Source organism: Artibeus jamaicensis, unplaced genomic scaffold (assembly GCF_021234435.1).
Source record: "Artibeus jamaicensis isolate MK-2021 breed Jamaican fruit bat unplaced genomic scaffold, CSHL_Jam_final scaffold_612, whole genome shotgun sequence".
NCBI classification, from domain to species: Eukaryota; Metazoa; Chordata; class Mammalia; order Chiroptera; family Phyllostomidae; genus Artibeus; species Artibeus jamaicensis.
In genome coordinates this window covers 10,293,083-10,311,124 of record NW_026522049.1, presented here as the reverse complement: position 1 = coordinate 10,311,124, position 18,042 = coordinate 10,293,083, and the positions used below count along the sequence as shown (strand labels likewise).

At 52.0% G+C, this 18,042-nt stretch overlaps 1 protein-coding gene across 2 annotated transcripts in view; it reads left to right on the top strand.

The window, feature by feature from the left end:
- The window catches only part of ADAMTS17 (ADAM metallopeptidase with thrombospondin type 1 motif 17), a 182,388-nt gene that overhangs the window by 34,368 nt on the left and 129,978 nt on the right, over positions 1 to 18,042 (top strand). For both annotated transcript variants that reach the window (XM_037145925.2, XM_053659015.1), the window contains exons 4-6: positions 4,282 to 4,454; positions 13,472 to 13,555; positions 14,251 to 14,408. In XM_037145925.2, coding sequence (XP_037001820.2) covers positions 4,282 to 4,454; positions 13,472 to 13,555; positions 14,251 to 14,408 — 415 coding nt within the window. The remainder of the gene's footprint in view (positions 1 to 4,281; positions 4,455 to 13,471; positions 13,556 to 14,250; positions 14,409 to 18,042) is intronic.

The following is an 18,042-nucleotide window of genomic DNA, read 5'->3' as shown; positions in this document are numbered from 1 at the left end:
AAAGTGACCAGAAAACAATTTTGGAGGGCCTGAGCACTTTATCGGAAAGTGTGGCATTTGTAAGTCTGTGTGTGAGCGTGCAGCCTTTAAAACCTGGAAACCCGCTGCCAGCTCACTGGTGGCTCCTGTTTCTTTCCCGACCTTGACTCGGACTCTCTGAGACACTGTCCCCAGGTCCCTTGGATGTGGCAGCAACAGGGTCTAGAGGAATCTAGGGCAGGCATCGGTGAAATCCTGCATTTCCCCCACGGGACACCTGATCGGCTGGTTTTTGTGAAATGGCGACCCAGCGCACAGGGTGGCGCTCCTTCTGTGGCATTGTTCCGCCCTGTGGAAGGGCATGTCCAGTATCGGAATACTTCCCTGGGGAAGAGATGAGTCCTTAGTTCCAGAACTAGCAAAGACCCTTGAGGCTTGAAAGAACTACAGAATGTCGTTGAAGGACCGACCCTCTCGTTTTAGGCTCTATCGGTTAGTATCTAGCCAGGGCCACTGAGAGCATACTGGGTGTTTCTAACGGAGAGAATCGGGTCCCAGTCTGCATGAACAAAAGGGGGGCCGAGGTATCCCAGGAAACAGCTGTCCCCCCAGGGGGATGGGGAGAGAAAAGGGAAGAGGTGCATTTTCAGGGCCAGAGAGTTTGGGGCAGGGTTGGTCTATGGGGCTGGGGCCTGGACCTTTGAGGGGCATCAGACCACCAAGGCATATAGCAAAGGTGGTGCCCCTGTGGATGTACCCCTGAGGGAGGTGGGGGGTTGGGCTTGGAGTCTCCCCAAGCTCCAGAGGCTGGAGCCGTAGTTGTCCAGTTCTGCTGGAATAGTGCCATCTGGAGCTGAAAACACAGGGAGCCCCATTCCCCCGTCTCCCCATTTGCTGCCTTCCCATCTCTCTCTAGTACCCCCCCCCCCAGCAGAGCTGAACAGGAAGCCTGCTGGCAAGGGGGTCTGGGAAATGTAGTTCCCCGGCTGCCAGACCCAGAACCCCATGCAAAAGAGAGGGCTGGGAGCAAAGGCCGATGGCTCAGGAGATGGAGCCCCTCGTGTTCAGTGGCACCTTGTAGGAAGGACCTCAGGATCAGGCCCAGGTGACTATCTGGAGTTCCCAATTCCCAGCCTGGAGGTACTTTCATCACACCCAGGGCTGCTGCTTTAAGGAAAGTTAATGGTGAAAGACAGCGAGGCCCTTGGACATGCACTCGAAAGCACGTATGTTACTGCTTTTCATGCAGTGGCAGCCGTGGCAGCAGTGGCTTTGGTGTCCTGAAAAAGGGTTGGTGAGGCGGCGGTGGGTCTCTCCCCCAAGGAGGCGGACTCCCTGTCTGCTTTTCATCTTAATGAAAAACATTCAGTTTCCATTTTTGCACCTGATGGGAAAGATCATTAATGCTGGGTGCTTTAGGTAGCCGATTCCTGTACAGTCATGTTTCATGTGCCTGCTGATTAAAATAGTCCCCCCTCGGGAATGTTGGGCGGTCTGTTGGGATATTGAGCAAGAGTTACAGGCAACTCCCCCATTCCTCTCGAAAATGTTCTTTTTATATATCTCGGTGTTGCATGATGGGGGATGGTCTTAGAGGGATTCTTTCATGCCCTGTGCCCAGTAAGAAATGGCCGAGGCAACAAGTTGGACGGAGAGAGCCGAGACGAGAGGTTCTGGGTAGACGGGTAACTCGGCTTCTCGGAATTCTGCGGGATTTACACAAGCAGCCAGGATCCCTATTTGGATCTGGGAGCCTGCAGAGTTGAAAAATTAGTGTTTGGACACTAGCACTGATGGCAATGATTAGTAAGGTAATGAATGATAGGGACGGGTGACCAGCAGTGTAATTTGGGTGTGTGGTTTTCTATCTTCCTGACCCTGTGTTGGAGGCCAGGCACGTGCCCCCTCAGTGAGTGGAACCGTGACCACTTTGTGGTACAGACAAGGCAATGAGCCCATGGTCTCCCCGGAAGGCCATGCGTAGATTCTAACCAAAGCTGGCTGGGCTTCTCCCAATGAGCTTTGCCACCTCCTTAGTTGGAAGAAGCAACTTGTGAGCATTTAAGTTCAGGACATTTATGTTAAGTGCCCTAGAAAGTAATCTTGTTATTAATCAGGAATTATGAAGAGGTTTTTAAAAAATTCATTCAACTGAGGGTAGTTCTGGAGTCCCTCTTAATGCTCCAGGCAGAGCTGTGGACGCTGTGGTGGGTCCCAAGGCTGATGTTTGGGTGTTTAAGCTCACAGACTATGAGCTCAGGAGGCAAGTACAGACCCATGTTCGACTGCAAAGTAAACAGTAATATCTGCAGAGTTTGGAGAAGATCTGGGGAGCAGGGGGTTTGGGGGGGTACTCCAAGCCACCCAAGGTTGGCAGATTGGATCTCCCACCAGCAGTGGGCTGCCTGGGGGAGTGAGATCTCAGCACTTGGAGTGAACCCAGAGCTACAGTCGCGGGCTTAGTGAGCCCCGGGAGACTTTGCTGTTCCCACAGTGACTTCCGATTTGTAGGTCTCTAGGTTGGAGTTAGTTCCGATGTGCAGGTACAGAAGGGAGAAAACCCATCCACATGCCCAGCAAGCCCAGAACCATGGCTCCATTGACCCTTGGCACCTTGGGTTTCTGCATAAGTAAACGAAATTCATGATCACATTCTCCATAAAACATTGAAAATGCCACTGAGCACATCACTGAGCGGGCCCTGCGGGAAGTCGTAGTCGGCATTTTAACTGTGGAAGCGGGCGTTAGGAAAACACCGCCTTCCCCCCCCCTGAGGAGTGGTATTTTCCTCCTGGAGGGCAGGGGCAAAACAGACAATCCCGCATGTTGCCCTTGAAGAGACATGGTCCCTGATGTCAGGAAACTCAGAAGCGGATTCTAAGGCAGATCGGACAGGGCTGGGCAGCAGGGGCTGGAATCCCAGGCAGCTGGGCTTGTGGCCTTGAGCAAGGGGTTCACAGATTTCTCCGTGCCTCTGTGCCTCATCCGTAGGTGTGGGTGACAACGGTCACAACTCCTGGGTCCCGGAGAGGGACGGTCAGCCATGTGGGCGGCATGTCCTAAGGGCCCTGCATGCTTGACTTGGGTACGACCTATGGAGACTTTTATCACCAGGGCGGCCCTGTCGACTTTCTCTGTTTGCTGTATTTGTATTTTATTTTCTTTGTTTTTTAATTTCTCCTTTTGTCTAGTTTGGTTTTAATCTATGTGTTTTGGGAGTAAGTCACCTGACATCTTTTATGCTAAGAAGCAACCCAAGATGGTGCTTAGAGTCTGTCCTCGTGCCGGATGAATGAATGTGTGAGTAAATGAATGAAGTAACTAAATACCTTAGGCAGGACATAATTAAAATGTGCATGGTAGGTAATGTCCGCACAGAGGCTGGGTGGAGTGAGCGGAAATTGTGACAGATGGCTTCCGTGTGGGCTAGAGCTAAAAATGGAGGTAAGAATTATCGAATTAAAGAGCTACCTTCCTATTCACGTTTGGACGCTGTGAGTGCATGCTCTCCACGTCGTCCTGGGTGTTCTGGTGTGGGCTCTGATGAACAGCAACAGCGGTTTCTCTGAGTGAGAACTTACGGGGAACCAGTTTATCTGCAGAGAAAACACAGAGGGTTGTCCGCACGTTTACCGACATCCCTTTTTTAAAGGACACCCATGCAGCTTGGCCTGGATGTGTGTGTCTTGTAATCTTGGCCTGATTACCTTTCTTCTTCTTCTTTTTTTTTTTTTAAATAATGCTTTTGTGCCTGTGAACGTTTGTGAGTCTTTATTGATGGCTCTCAGAATTGTGGCTGGAATGCCAGCCCCCAAGGGACTGTCCCGTTGGTGTCCCCCACGTCTGCTTCCTTGGTCCCAGGTACCAGCAGAGGGTGCGACCCTTGCAGAAAGTTGTGTTGGCTCCATTTGGTCCACTGGCGGCGCTTTCTGACCCTCCTCCCTGCCCCCCACACCGGGCCCAGGCTTCCCTTCCCTCCACTGACTTCGTGCTGCTCCCCATGTTCCATTGAAGGGACACGTTTTCTCTCCCATGTTGCTCAGTCCCACCTGCCTCCTTCGCTGTGAGGGTGGGTGGGTGTGAGTCATCTGGCCGTCTGGTCTCCTGAGCGCTCTCGCTCCCGCCCGTCAGGACCGAATCCAAGGAGACAGCTCAGGCTCCCCAGGATGGCAGCCGTCCAGCCACCGTCTGGCCCGTGGAGATGGACCATTCTCTGGGGGGTGCTCCGTGGAGGACTGTGCTCTGTGTGGTTTTGGAAATCACAGCGCCGAGGACTGCACTCTCGTCCTCCTTGTTTTCTAGAGAAGAAGAAGCCGTGGAAGGGGAGGCCCTCCCGGGACTGGCGGGAGCGGAGGAACGCCATCCGGCTCACCAACGAGCACACGGTGGAGACGCTGGTGGTGGCCGACGCCGATATGGTGCAGTACCACGGGGCCGAGGCCGCCCAGAGGTTCATCCTCACGGTCATGAACATGGTGAGTCCACAGACTGGGTCCAGACCCGGGCGGGCTCTGTGTCCTCTGGGCTGAGTGCTCTGGCCACGGTGGTCTCTTCTTCTAGGGAAAGAGCAGGGTTGTGGGGGTGGTGACACACACAGCCTTGTCATCCCTGGGCAGTGAGGACGGTGCAGGGCTGACAGGTGTCCCCTTGGTGGAGGGCTTGCCCGCTGACCAGCCACCGTGCAGCGGTTTCCTCCCTGGGTCCGCTCAGCGAGTGGGCCCTGCTGCCTCCCCCTTCCAGAAGCTGCCTGAGACCCTGGCTGTGCGTGCGACCCCTCCTGTGGTCTTCAACCCTGAGTGCGCCCCATCCCTGCTGCATGGGGTCCAGGCTAGGAGGAGGAGTCAAGGTCGAACTTGAACGTAAAACAGGGCTTGCCACGTGCGGTGCTGAGGCCTGGCGGGAGGTGGGGAAGCTCACACAACTGGAGTCGTGCAGTGTTTGTCCCTCCGTGGCTGGGTATGTCCCTGAGCGCAGTGTCCTCGAGGTGTGTCCGTGTCGTAGCGTGTGTCAGGCCACTGCATGTGTGTGTCCTTCCTTTTCTGGGCCGTGTGTGCTTCCATGGTGTGTATGGCTGCGTTTTGTTTGTCCGTTTGTCTGTCGGTGAATGCTGGGTTGCTTTCATGTCTCGGCTGCTGTGAGTGGTGCGGCTGAGAACTGCGGCTGAGAATGGCTGCCTGTGTGTGTCCCCGCTTCGATTTCCTTCCAGGCATGTACCCAGAAGTGGAATTGCTTTTGGTAACTTTTACTGGTGCTTGGCCCTGGTTTCTGAGAAGGATGCAGGGCCATTGGTGCCGACATCCAGGCCACCACCTCCTCCCCAGCACACCCCCACGGGTGTCTGTGGGCAGAGGCCTGCTCACCCGTGGGTGCCGCTCTGACCCCCTGGCCTAACCACAGAGGAGCCCCTGTCCCCAAGGCAAGCCAGGGGACTGGTAGGGCCTTGGCGGGTGACAGTGTGTCTCAGGCTGGGAGAATCTGGCATCAGGTGTTTGCCCCCAGTTTTCATAGCATCTCATTGTTGTGACGTATGCGGTCAGTGCCGGTTGGTGGCTGGATGGTCCGTGCTTCCAAGGAGGGGAGGAAGGGGATGTCTGGGGTGAACCAGGCCCTCCAGATGGTAAGCTGGGTGGTTTCCTGTCCCTTCTCCACCTGCCTGGTGGATTTCATCATTTGCATTTTACAGAGAAGGAACGGAGGCTTGCAGGCAGGGCCAGGGCACAGAACCCATGACCACAGGGCAGGGGGACAGCCCACACCAGGGCTGAAGGCCCCAGCCCACCTTGTTCAAGGTGACAGGCGTGTCTGGCTTGACAACCGCAGGAGCTGCCTTACTGGCCTCCTCCCTTCAATTTCTCCTTCCTGCGAACCCTTGCTGTGGGATGGCCAATAAGAGGTTCCTTCAACAGAAGGCAGACTTTGTCACCTAGCATAGCTAAGTCCCTGCCCCCCACTCCCCCCCGGTGGCTTCCCTCGTGGGGAACCCCTTCCCTGACGGGGAACCCCTCCTTTGGTTTGGCCCCCTGAGGCCGTGGGACCAGGGTCTGCCTGCTTCTTCTGGGCTCTGTTCCCTTTTCCCCCACAGGACTGGCTCCTGCTGGTCCAGCCACCCTCTCCCAGGCACCTCAGGCTCACGGTCTGCCCAGGAACACTCTTCTTCCCACTCTCCATAGAGCTCGCTGATTGCTGGCCCCTCTGGGAAGCCCAGCCTGTTGTCTTTACCAGGGCAGCCTGCTTTTGACTTGCTGGTCCTGCTCTTAGTTTATAATTCCATATGTTTGCTTTGTAGAAACCAGCTTGTTGCAAAATTTGACATGCTATTGAATTTTAAGCTGGTATAAGTTCAAATTAGAGTGTAATAACTTTAGGATGTTAAATGTGATCCCCATAGTAACCACCGAGAAAATAGCTGTATAATATACACAAAAGGAAATGGTAAGGGAATGAAAAAGTTTCACTGTTGAAAAATCAACTACATACAAAAAAAGTCAGTAATGCAGGAATGAGGGACAGAAAAACCCAAGAACCAAAACCCTACAGAGTGTACAGGAAACAAGTAGCAAAATGCAGAATCAAGGGCCCTCCTATCAGTAACTGCCTTAAATGTCAATGGATTAAATGGTCCAATCAAAAGACAGATTGGCAGAATGGATTACAAACCAACACACACACACACACACACACACAACCCAAGGATATGCTGTCTTCAAGAGACTCACTTCAGTTCTAAAGACACGAATGACTCGGAAACAAAAGGATGCAAAAGTATATTCCATATAAATAGTAATTCCAGAGCAGGAGAGGCTATCCTGATATCTAACAGAATAGGCTTTACTCAAAATATTATGAGATAAAGAAGAATATCGTATATCACTAAAAGGTTCAGTACAGCAAGAGATGTCATAGTTGTAAGTATTTACACACTCAATAACAGACCATCAAAAGCTAGGAAGCCAACATTGATGGAACTGAAGGGACATATATACAGTCCCTATGATAATAGAGATTTCAGCTGCTGACGTGCAGGACAACTAGACAGAAGATGAACAAGGAAAGACAGGGCTTGAACCACACTGTGAAGAACAACTAGATCTAACACGTCCAGAGCACTCTACCCAGCGACAACAAAATCTTCCTTGTTTTCAAGGGGACATGGTAACTGGATATACCATGTCAGACCACAAATTACTTTTCAACAGATTTCAAAGATATGCAAAGTATCTTCTCTGAGCACAGCACAGTCAAGTGAGAAATTAGCAACAAAGAACACCGGAAAACTCACCAGTATGTGGAAATTGAACAGCTCAGTCTTAAACAACCAATGGGTCAAGGGATAAATCACAGGGAAAATGGGAAAATACATAATGATGAATAAAAATGAAAACACAACTTACAGAAACTGATAGGACACAGCAAAAGCAGTGCTCAGAGGGACACGTATAGCTTGTAAATTCTCACATTAAAAAAGAAGAAAGATTTCAAATAGACAGTCTAACTTTACAACTTAAGGAACTAGAAGAACAAACTCAACTCAAAGCTGGCAGAAGGGAGGACACGAAGATTACCCCAGAGACACATAAAGGAAGGAATAGAAAAACAATGGCAAAATCCCGACGACATTTTTCTTTGCAGAAACAGAGAAACCCATCCTGGAATTTGCGTGGAGTCTCAAACTACATACCCTGAGTGGCCAAGAAAACCCTTGAGAAAGAAGGACATAGGAGGACTTACACTTTCTGATTCCAAAATTCAGGACAAAGCCGTAGTAACCACAGCAGTGTGGTACTGACATTAAGATGAACATACAGACCAAAGGAACAGACCAGAGACCCCAGAAATAAACCCTGACATGGCGTGGTCAAGTGATTTTCGGCAAGGGTGCCAAGACCTCTCAGTGGGGAAGTGACCGCCCTTTCAACAGATGGCGCCGGAAAATCTGAATATCCGCCTGCAAAAAAATGAAGTTGGACCCTTGCCTAACACCATATACAAAAATTAACTCAAAATAGATCAAAGACCTGAATATATGAGCTAAAACCATAAAACTCCGAGAAAAAATAGGGTCCCCTTCATGACGTCAGATTTGGCGGTGATTTCTTGGATATGACACAGACAACAAAAATAGAAATAGGCAAATCGGAATTAATCAAATTCTAAAACTTTTGTGCATAAAAGGCCACAACCAGCAGAGTAAAAAGGGAGAAAAATAACTTGCGAATTACATATCTGATAATACCTGGAAGATATACAGGACTCCTAAAACTTGACAACAAATAAACCTGATTTCAAAATGGACTTGAATAGGCATTTTTCCTAAAGAAAGAGATACACGTGGCCAATAATGTTTAATGTCACTAATCCCCAGGGAAATGCAACTCCAAACTGCAGTGTGATATCACACTCATTGGGATACTGGTGTTTAAAAGAAAAAAAACAACTAACCAGTGTTGGCGAAGATGTGCAGATTTTGTAAACCGCTGCCAAGGTCCAGGTGAGTGCGAGTGACTGAGGCCTTCACGGGCGCCCCATCCATCAAGGAGAACAGGAAGGGGTCCATCTGACCTTTGGGAGGCACAGGAAGAGGCGGTTCCTGCTGGGTGATGGGGAGAGTGGGGGTTGGGCGAGAGGTGCCCCGCCACCCCACAAGCTGGTGCGTGGGGACCACTCCCAGCACCTGCAGCGGTTGAAACAGGGCACCCACTGATTTGCATTTTAAAAGACCCCCCTACCTGGCTCTTATCCAGGGAAGTGGAGTCCTGCTCCGGGCTCCATGTCCCCAGCAAACCGCTCACCTGCCCAGGAGCACGGGGAAAGGATGCTGTGGCCCCAGCTTTCATTGATTTTTCCAAATATTCTGCAGTGTGCTGTTTCCATACATAACTTGATTTTCCTTTGGTTGGGGGTGGGGGTGACACAGGAGCGTGGGGGTATTTTAAAGGACCAACTGTGGACGGGGACAGGTGGTGCTGACACCACAGGCCTGGGCCTGGGCAGCCCGGCTGGAAAATGGGGCCCCTTCACAGAGCTCGGGTTGTTTCCAGCTTCCTTAACAACCAGGGTGGAGTGAAACCCTGAGACGTTCCAGGCGAGTCCTGTATGGAGCGAGCATGACATCAGTTTCACTCAATTACCATGCAGAACAGACAGGCAGCCTCTCTGGTGACCAGAGAAAATGCTGCGGTGTCAGAGCAGCCTCCCTGGGAAGCCGCTGGGGGCTTGTTAAATGCAGGTGGCCGGGCCCACCCCCAGGGTCTCTGATCCTATGGGTCTGGCATTTCTCAACACCCAGGCGGTGTTGGGGCTGCTGCCCCAGGGACCCCACTGGGAGGCACTGTGCGAGGGAACGCCTCCCGTCCTGGGAGGGGGTCTGAACCGGTGCCCTGTGTGACTCCAGAGTGCATTTGCAGTCCCCATCTGCCCCAGGGAGGCCCTGAGTCACGCAGGTAGGGGGTGCGCTTGTGGAAACCCTTCCTGGCCTGTGAACAGCCTCTCCCCAGGTGGCCCTGTCCGCTGCTCCGTCTCTGCTCCGTGTCTGCCCCTCCCTGACCATGTCCCCGCGTCGCCCAAGCCAGGAGAATGGTGGCATGCGGCTGGCAGTGGGTCTGCCCAGCTTGGCCCCCAGGCTGCCAAGGAAATGTGACAGCTGCAGCCAGGGCTCTGAACACCTGCCAGGGCGCAGCCAGGGCTGGACGCCGGAGACAGACTTTCCAGACGATTGGCCGCACTGCTCCCTGCTCAACCAGGTGTCTCCCTCAGCATCCGATGGCCGCTGCCTCCCAGACTTCTCCTGAGCATGAATTTCCATGGGAAAAATAAAGAGTCGGGGAGACTTAGCTGCATGGCTTTGAGGCCTGCGGCTTTGTGTGTTGTGGCTGCGGTCCGATTTCGTCTGGCTGACCCGGCTGGGCACTGGGCTGCCAGGGAGGTCCCACACACCGTCCGCCCTGCGCGCCATGGGAGCTTGGTCCAGCTCCCGTCAGGGGAGGCGGCCCTTGAGCTGTGGCTGGGCTTCTGTACCTGCTCTCGCGGACGTGAGCGCCCGGCCGATTTGTCCAGGGGAAGCGCTGTGCTGCACGCTTCACACAGTGCTGTTTAGAGCGCTCTTTTTTTCCCCCTAGTTGATTAAATATTTTTAATTTGGGAAAGTACACCTAAAACTTACCATCTTAGTCATTTTTAACAGTACAGTTCCGTGTTGTTAAGTTTGCAAGCAACCCATCTTGCAACCTGCCGGCTGAACGGCAGCTCCCCAGTTCTCCTCCCTCCCAGGCCCTCGGAGCACGGAACTTGTTCTTGTTCATCACACTCTTTCTGTTTGTTTGTTTTTTGTTCTTGGTGCATTTGCTCCAGGGAAGCTACTGAGCCTTTCAGGGGGGTGTATGGAGAATACAGAACCGTTACCAGCCTAGCATGCAAACAAAAAATATCAGATATCAGGAAGGGGAGATTGTTCCTATAGTTTGTCCTTCCCGCGCCATGCGTTCTTCTCTGTAGGTTCTTGATCCGTCTTCCCTGCGGCATGTCAGAATGCCACGGGGAGCTGCTTTCCTGCGCTCTTTCTGCAAATCTGCCGTGTTCATCCGCATCTCGGCCCCGTCCACGTTCCAGGCAGCGGTCGGAGGCATCGAAACCACGCGCAACTCAAATTTCCTCCCCCCTGACTTCAGGGTTTCGTTCTTCCTCGTTTCCATGTTTTGAATTGAGGTTTCCCTGTCTGGGCCCAATCCTCATGCTGAATATTTCTGCAAAAATTTGAATTACAGCCATTGGGTGGTTCACAAAATATCAAAACAAGGGAAAAGTTCTATGTTCTTTTTTTTTTTTTTCCCCTTCTTCCCCCAGGTTTGGGGATAGGTGATTAAGACATGACTTCAGAATTGGCCCGGTATAAAAAATGACTGCTATTTTGTTGTGGAGGAAAGGAAATTGGGGGCAGAGAAAAGTAGAAACAGAATAACTGAATGTGTTCTGTTTTTCCTTGTGGGAAAGAGTATTAAATGACAGGGTTTTTTTTTCTTTTTGCTTTAATAATAGTTTCAGAGAGTAAACTCAAGCAGTGACACAACTCATTCCTTTGCCCCACGGATGCTCCGTTGCCGCGTGTGCCTGCCTGTGACGTTTGTGCGCTACACGCCGCGTCCAGTGTCACTTGGCCCGAGTGAACCGTGGCCACCCTGGCTGCGGCAGTCACTGTTTTATGTTGCTGCCCTGTGCTGATGAACACAGCACCGACTGGAAGAAGTTTTGGTTTTGTTTTTTTAAAATATTTTATTTATTTATTTTTAGAGAGAGGGGAAGGGAAGGAGAAAGAGTAGGAGAGAAACATCAATGCGTGGTTGCCTCTTGTGCGCCCCCTACTGGGGACCTGGCCTGCAACCCAGGCATGTGTCCTGACTGGGAATCGAACCAGCAACGCTTTGTTTCACAGGCCCATGCTCACTCCACTGAGCTATACCAGCCAGGGCTGGAAGAAGTTTTAATGCCCCTTCTGGAATGTTCTCCCTCTTGGTTATGTCTACCAGAAAAAAAAATATTCAAAACAAAGTAAAATAAGTCAGAGAAAAACAGTAGTGTATGATATCACTTATATGTGAAATCTAAAAAAACTGAACTCATGGATACAAAAAACAGTTTGGCAGTTTTCAGAGGGTTAAGGGGTGGGCAAAATGGGTGAAAGGGTAAAAAATTCCACTTCCATGCCCTGGCTGGTGTGGCTCTTTGGATTGAGTGCTGGCCTGCGAATCGAAAGGTTGCTGGTTTGATTCCCGATCAGGGCACATGCCTGGGTTGTGGGCCAGGTCCCCAGTTTGGGGGCGTGAGAGAGGCAACCCATCGATGTACCTCTCACACATTGATGTTTCTCTCCCTCTTTCTCCCCGCTTCCCCTCCCTTTGAAAATAAGTAAAAATCTTTTTAAAAAATTTCAAACTTCCAGCCGTAAAACATCAGTAAGACTTGGCAATGTAACACACAGCACAGTGACTATAGTTAATGATACCGTCAGAGGTATTTGAAAGTGACTTACAGAGTAGAGCTTAAAAACTCTCATCACAAGGAAAAAGAATTATAATTATGTGAGGTGAGGGGTGATAGCTAAACTTACTGCGGTAAACATTTCATGCTCTCCTTTTAGCAGGTCATCCTGGTGTACACTTAGAACTAATACAGTGTTTTAAGTCAATGGTATCTCATAAAACTGAAGAGAAACACGCCACAGGACGTAATGAAACTAACAAATGTATTTATGAGGTTCTCAGTCCTGTTCCCGCTCTGCCTTCATCATTTTCCCCACTGTGCCCGCTCCCCCCACCTCCAGCTTTTTGCATATCATGGAAAAGGAACTCAGGAGGGGACGTAATGGCCTGGGGACCCTCAAATGCAACGGGCTTTTTTTCTAACCATGTCGGTTATTGGAGATTTTCTGTCTCTTTCCTTTGAAACACCTTCCTTTGGCTTCTTGCTATTGAAGTCCTTTTAACAAAGTTATACCAACAAGAAGTGCAAAATTAAGAGGCTCGTCTCTTTTTCTGTTACTCTGACTTTGTCTCGGTGATGACCTTTGGTTAGCGTGAGGACGTCAGGGAAGGTGGTCTCTTTGGCTGGGCAAGCCTGGATTTGAACTGGGGTCGTCACTGACTGGCTGTGGGTATTGAGCAGGGGCTTTATCTCGATGAGCTGCGGTGGAATTCCGAGCCATGGTGGGTCGTGCGGAGGGTTACAGGTGATTCAGGCTGGCACCGCGCAGTTGGCCATGGGCATGTGAAGGTCCCCTTGGATGTCCCTCATGAGAGCCCAGGGTCATCTAACATGCATTTCTTTCTTTCTTTTTTTTTTTTTTTTCAGAGTAACCTGTTCTGTACATTATTTTTAACCAGCTGATTTCTGGCTTAGCTTTGTGTATATAGTCTGAATGTAAATGTGTGTGATTCCAGAGTTTTTTATCATACGCATGTTTTGGGGGGGCATTCATATTTATGGGTGGCTTTGGTCTCAGAGGCATTTTTAATAAAATCTGGATTCTGTTTTTCACACACATATCTATTTTTTGCTCCAATAAGACTTTACCTAGGAACACTGAAATTTGAATTTCCTATAATCAGACTGTCTTTAGATTTTTTTTTGTACCGGAGGAACACAGCTATTTTTTAAACACTAAGTTTTAATTAATATAATTTTGAGTGAAGTAGAATTTATGTTTTATGATTTACTTATTAAAATGAACTCATTTTACTCATTTATATTTTTAGATTTATAGAAAAACTGAACAGAAAGTTCTTATACAGTTTCACCTACTATTAACATCTTACATTAGTTATCTTTGTTATTACTCATTGATTGATATTGATATGTTATTAACTAAAGTCCATAGTTTTCAGATTTTCATACTTTTTACCCAACATCTCTTCTCTGTTCCAGGAATCCCAATTAGGATACCTCTGTATTTTTTAAAAAATTGTATATTGACATTTGTATTTCTCTTTTTCTCTCTTGGTAGGTTTACAATATGTTTCAGCACCAGAGCCTTGGAATTAAAGTTAACATTCAAGTCACCAAGCTTGTCCTGCTGCGGCAGCGACCTGTAAGTCCCCACTGGGGCCCCGCACACAGAAAGTGTAACTGGTCTTGAACTTCCTAGTTGCCACTGGTGGCTTAGGAGGAGTCTAGGGGTCTGTCTGTTTTATCCACCCTCCCTGGCTTTGCAGATGGCAACAGTGTGCCGTGGGCCAGGGACCGGGCTGTCTGGGGGCAGGAGGGCAGGTTGCTTAGGGCGCACGCAGTCTGCTGGGAATCTGCAGGGAACCCCAAGCCTGTGTGCCCACCTTCTCTGCCCAGCACGCCTCACTCGTGCAGAGCGGGACGGCGGCGAGGCCTCCGGAACTCTGGCTTCCCTTCTGGAGCTGGACCTGAGCTCCAGCACGCCTGTGGATTCCCTGTAGCATTGTTCCCTGGTCTTCTGATGTAGTACATTCCCACGTGACAGTGCTACCTGCAGAGTCAAGCAATGAACTTGACAATGAAAGACTGGGTACATTACGTTCAGTCTGCTGAAAAGAAGGGCACTTTCCTTTAGTAACGTAGTCTTCATGGGAACTTACAAGGAGACCTGTGGTGGCCTCGGTCTGGGCATCTGCCCACCCTCGCTGGGTCTGTATTTGGGCAAGTGCATCACGGAACGATGACCCAGAGAGCAGCCGTCCTCTGCTCTGTAGCCTGAGTGTGAACTCTGCCTTCCTCGGGCCTCTGCTTCTCTCAATGCCCCCTGATTTTTTTCAGGCCAAGCTGTCCATCGGGCACCATGGGGAGCGGTCCCTGGAGAGCTTCTGTCACTGGCAGAATGAGGAATATGGGGGCGCACGGTACCTCGGCAACAACCAGGTCCCAGGAGGGAAGGACGACACGCCCCCCGTGGACGCCGCTGTGTTTGTGACCAGGTAAAGTGGGCCTGTGAAAACGCAGGTGGGGAAAGCCACTCCCCACTGGACAGGAGAGAGGGCAGGGTGCCAGGGACCCAGGCTTGGACATCGGACCTGGGCAAGCTTTGGTTTCCCCATCAGTGCAAAGGGGAGAGAAATGATAGTGCCTGCTTCTGAGACATGAGGACTCAGTGAGCGTGGGAAGTCCCTTTCAGAGCGAGGACACGGTCCGTGTTAGCCAGTATCATTGCAGTCATCATCCATTGAAAAGGACTGAAATCTCAAAGTGTCGAGCCTTCCAGGAAAATCCGGTATTCGCAATAGCTAAAATGTGCAAGCCGCCCAAGTGCCCACCGTGGATGAGTGGATCAACAAAGTGTGGTCCTGGGTGCCGGGGAATATCACTCTGCATCAGAAAAGAAGAGAACACAGCCAGTCCCAACAAAATAAATCGGGTGCAGTTCCTCTCCTGTGAGATGCCTCAGGTCTTCGCACCCACAGGACAGGAAGCTGGGGGCAGGGGGCAGTGGGGAGCTGTGCTGTAGACAGAGTTTCAGCTTCGCAGGGCGAACAGCGTTCTGGGCACTGGGTGTGCCGCTGTGTGCTGGCCACTGTTGACCCGTGCGCTTAAAGATGAATAACACAGTAAATTCTGTGTTACATGTGTTCTGCCCCAATAAAAACTTAAAAAAAAAAAGATCTTTTCTAACTAGGCCCATTGCCAGGGGTGCTGACGGTAGGTGGGTGGCAAGTGCTGGGGAGGGGGGCCCCTGGGGTCAGGAAATCGGGGTCCCTGCATCTGCAGGTGGGGTCCCTGCCAAGGCCTCCTGGGTCACCCTGTTATGGCAGCTGGTGTGGGAGCCGGCGTTGCCTTTCTCCACGTGGCGCTGCCACCTTGTGAGCTACCTGAGCACAGCTGGTCCCCATCACCTGCTGCGGAGCTGCTGGGCCGACCCGTGGGTGCCTGTCCCACCCTCTTGGACGTGAGATGGAAGACCTCCCACAGACACGGGGGAGGCAGCGTCAGAGCAGGGGCTGCGAGCCAACTTGGCCGAGAAACATTGTTTAATAATTAGAGCTGGAGAGCTGTAATTCCCTGGGTTGGGATAATAATGGGCTGATGTTTTCACACGGAAATTGGGTGTGAGGCAGCTGCTGCTCTGGAGAAGCCATCCCTTCCTCCCCGAGTGATCCAAGCTGAGGGCCACAGGGGCCGGCGTCCCTCTCCAGACACGGGCCCCGGGCGAGGGTTTCTTTTCTTTTGCTCCCCACCTCCGCGTCTGGGCCGTGGCTGGGCCCGAGAGCGTGTTCTCCTGGACGCCCACCAGCCCTGCAGACGGCCAGCCGTGGAGACGCGAGCATGACATCATGTCCAGCCCCGGCTGCCGGGCCAGGAGCGGCAGAAGCAGGATTTCCAGCAGCTGCAGCCACGTCTTGGGCTAGAAAGGACCCCTGGCTGGACTGGGGGCCTCGGGGCTCCGACGCCTCGCACAGCTCTACCTTTGACTCCATATCTCAGGAAGCCAGGAAGTGGGACGGCCCCCCAAACCCCGTTCTGTGCCCTGGGGAGAAACCAGGGGTGGACACACAGGCCCGGCCCAGGGCAGGGCCTCAGGGGGCGCCTCCAGCCCAGCTGTTTGCCAACCTCCCCCTTCCACAGAACCCCATCCATCCCCAGGAGCGGTCTTCCTTTGGCCCCTCTGACCAAGGGGCCGCCTGCAGGCTGTGCTCAGGCATGAGAGCCCAGTGCCTACCTATGGACCCCACTGTAGGTTTACCAGGTTCCCAGACCGGAGGAGAGACGAGGCCACCTTGCCAGGGAGCTTACAGGGCCCGTTGAAAGTGGTCCGGAAATGTATGGCAGTGGTTCCGTCAAGGAGCCAGTATTTATTAAGCCCCGACTATATACCAGGCAATAGGCCACGTCCCAGACTAGCTATATAACTTGTGGGGCTCCGTGCAGAGTGAAAACACAGGACCTTGTGTTGGAAAGTTACTATGAATTTGGGGATGGTAACAGCAGAGCATTAAGCCAGGTTGGGGGCTGGGGCTTCTGAGTGCGGTCCTGTGAGACCCCCCCGTCACACACCCACGAAGTCGGCCCGTCACGGAGATCTGCATAGGCTTCTTTCTCACGGGGGGTGGATGGCGGCATCTGAATGGACTCCGAGACTGGAGACCTCCATCAGGACACCCTTTTTGTGTTTTCATCCCCCGAGTGGATTCGGCAGCCTCCACGGGCAGGCCTGTCCTGAGTTCGCCTCGGGAGCTGGGATGCCTGGAGCTGGCACTGCCCCCGCAGGGTCCTGTTTATTTTTCTGAGAACCTTGAACACAATGGAGGTCGAAGATGCAAACGGCAGCCAATTCACCGAAGCCAGGCCTGCCACTGCGCTGGGTCCTCCGAGACCCCACCTCACCGCCCTGCCTCCCTCCGGAGAGGCAGCAGGTGGCATTGCAGGGTCCATCCAGGGGGACCAGCCGCTGCCCTACAGCGAGGCCGTGGGGGAGGAGAGCAGGACCCCCCACCCCCCGTCAGCCCGAAGACCGAGTTCCTCCAGCAACACGCAGTAGGCGCCTTCTTCTGTTGTCTGGTGGACCGATGGCCACACTCTTGTGGCCCCTTTACCCAGGCGAGGCAGCGGGACATGGCTCTCGGCGCATCCAGGTGCTCACTCTGCAACACCTCGAGCAGGTTCCTGGGCCAGCTTGCCCTCCGTGTGTGTGTGTGTGTGTGTGTGTGTGTGTGTGTGTGTGTGTGTGTGAGCTTGTGTGAGATCTCTGAAACGCTCAAATAGGGTTTCAGATCGAGAGTGTTGGGTTGCAGTTAGGTATCAGATCAGGGAACGTATTTTTCTCCCTAATTTTGTTTTACTTCCTCTCTGTGCTTCTTCGTTGCCCCCCTCTGACCTGCTACTAGCCGTCTAAAAGGTCGCCCTGGACCGAAAAGTCCAGTCGCAGGGCTTCCTTTTTCATACTCCCATGGAGGTTCCTTTGGTTTGGGAGTGGGGCATGAAAAAGCACGAGGTCTCCAAGGCTTTCTTTTTCCCTTGGTTAAAAGAGTTTAAAAATTGATCAATAGAAATGTATTTGTTAACAGAAAAATGAGAAACTCAGAGTAGGCAAAGCTTCTGGAAGTCGCTGACAGGCCCTGCATTAGTTTGGGGGTGTCACCTTCTAAGCTGCCACAGCCCCCTGGGCCCGGGGCCCCGCCCTCTCCTCTGGTCTGCAGGGCCCCTGGGAGGACTGTCCGCCTGGGGAGTCTGTGCATCAGAACCTCAGACAGAATCTTTCAGACCTGCTGGTCTGGAACCTCCGACAGCCCTCTCGGGGGAACCTGCAGCTAAGCCGGACCTGGGAGCAGGCAGGCCCTGAGCCCCATGCAGTGCTGAGAGCTGCCGGACACGGGGTACAATTCGGAGTCAAATACAAGCAGAACGTGCTGCGGATTGGAGAGGGGGAAGGAGAGGTGACTATTGAAACGTTAGGTCAGGAGAGTCACATTTTGCCTTCCAGTCTCTTGCCCCGAGGATAGTTTCTGACGGAGGGGAGGAACTGGGGACGTGGGTGAGGGACAGGGCGGCCCAAGCAGGACCGGCTGCTTTCTGTGACAGTTTTGCTCAGAGTCAGCCCTGTCAGGCTGTCCCCATCGT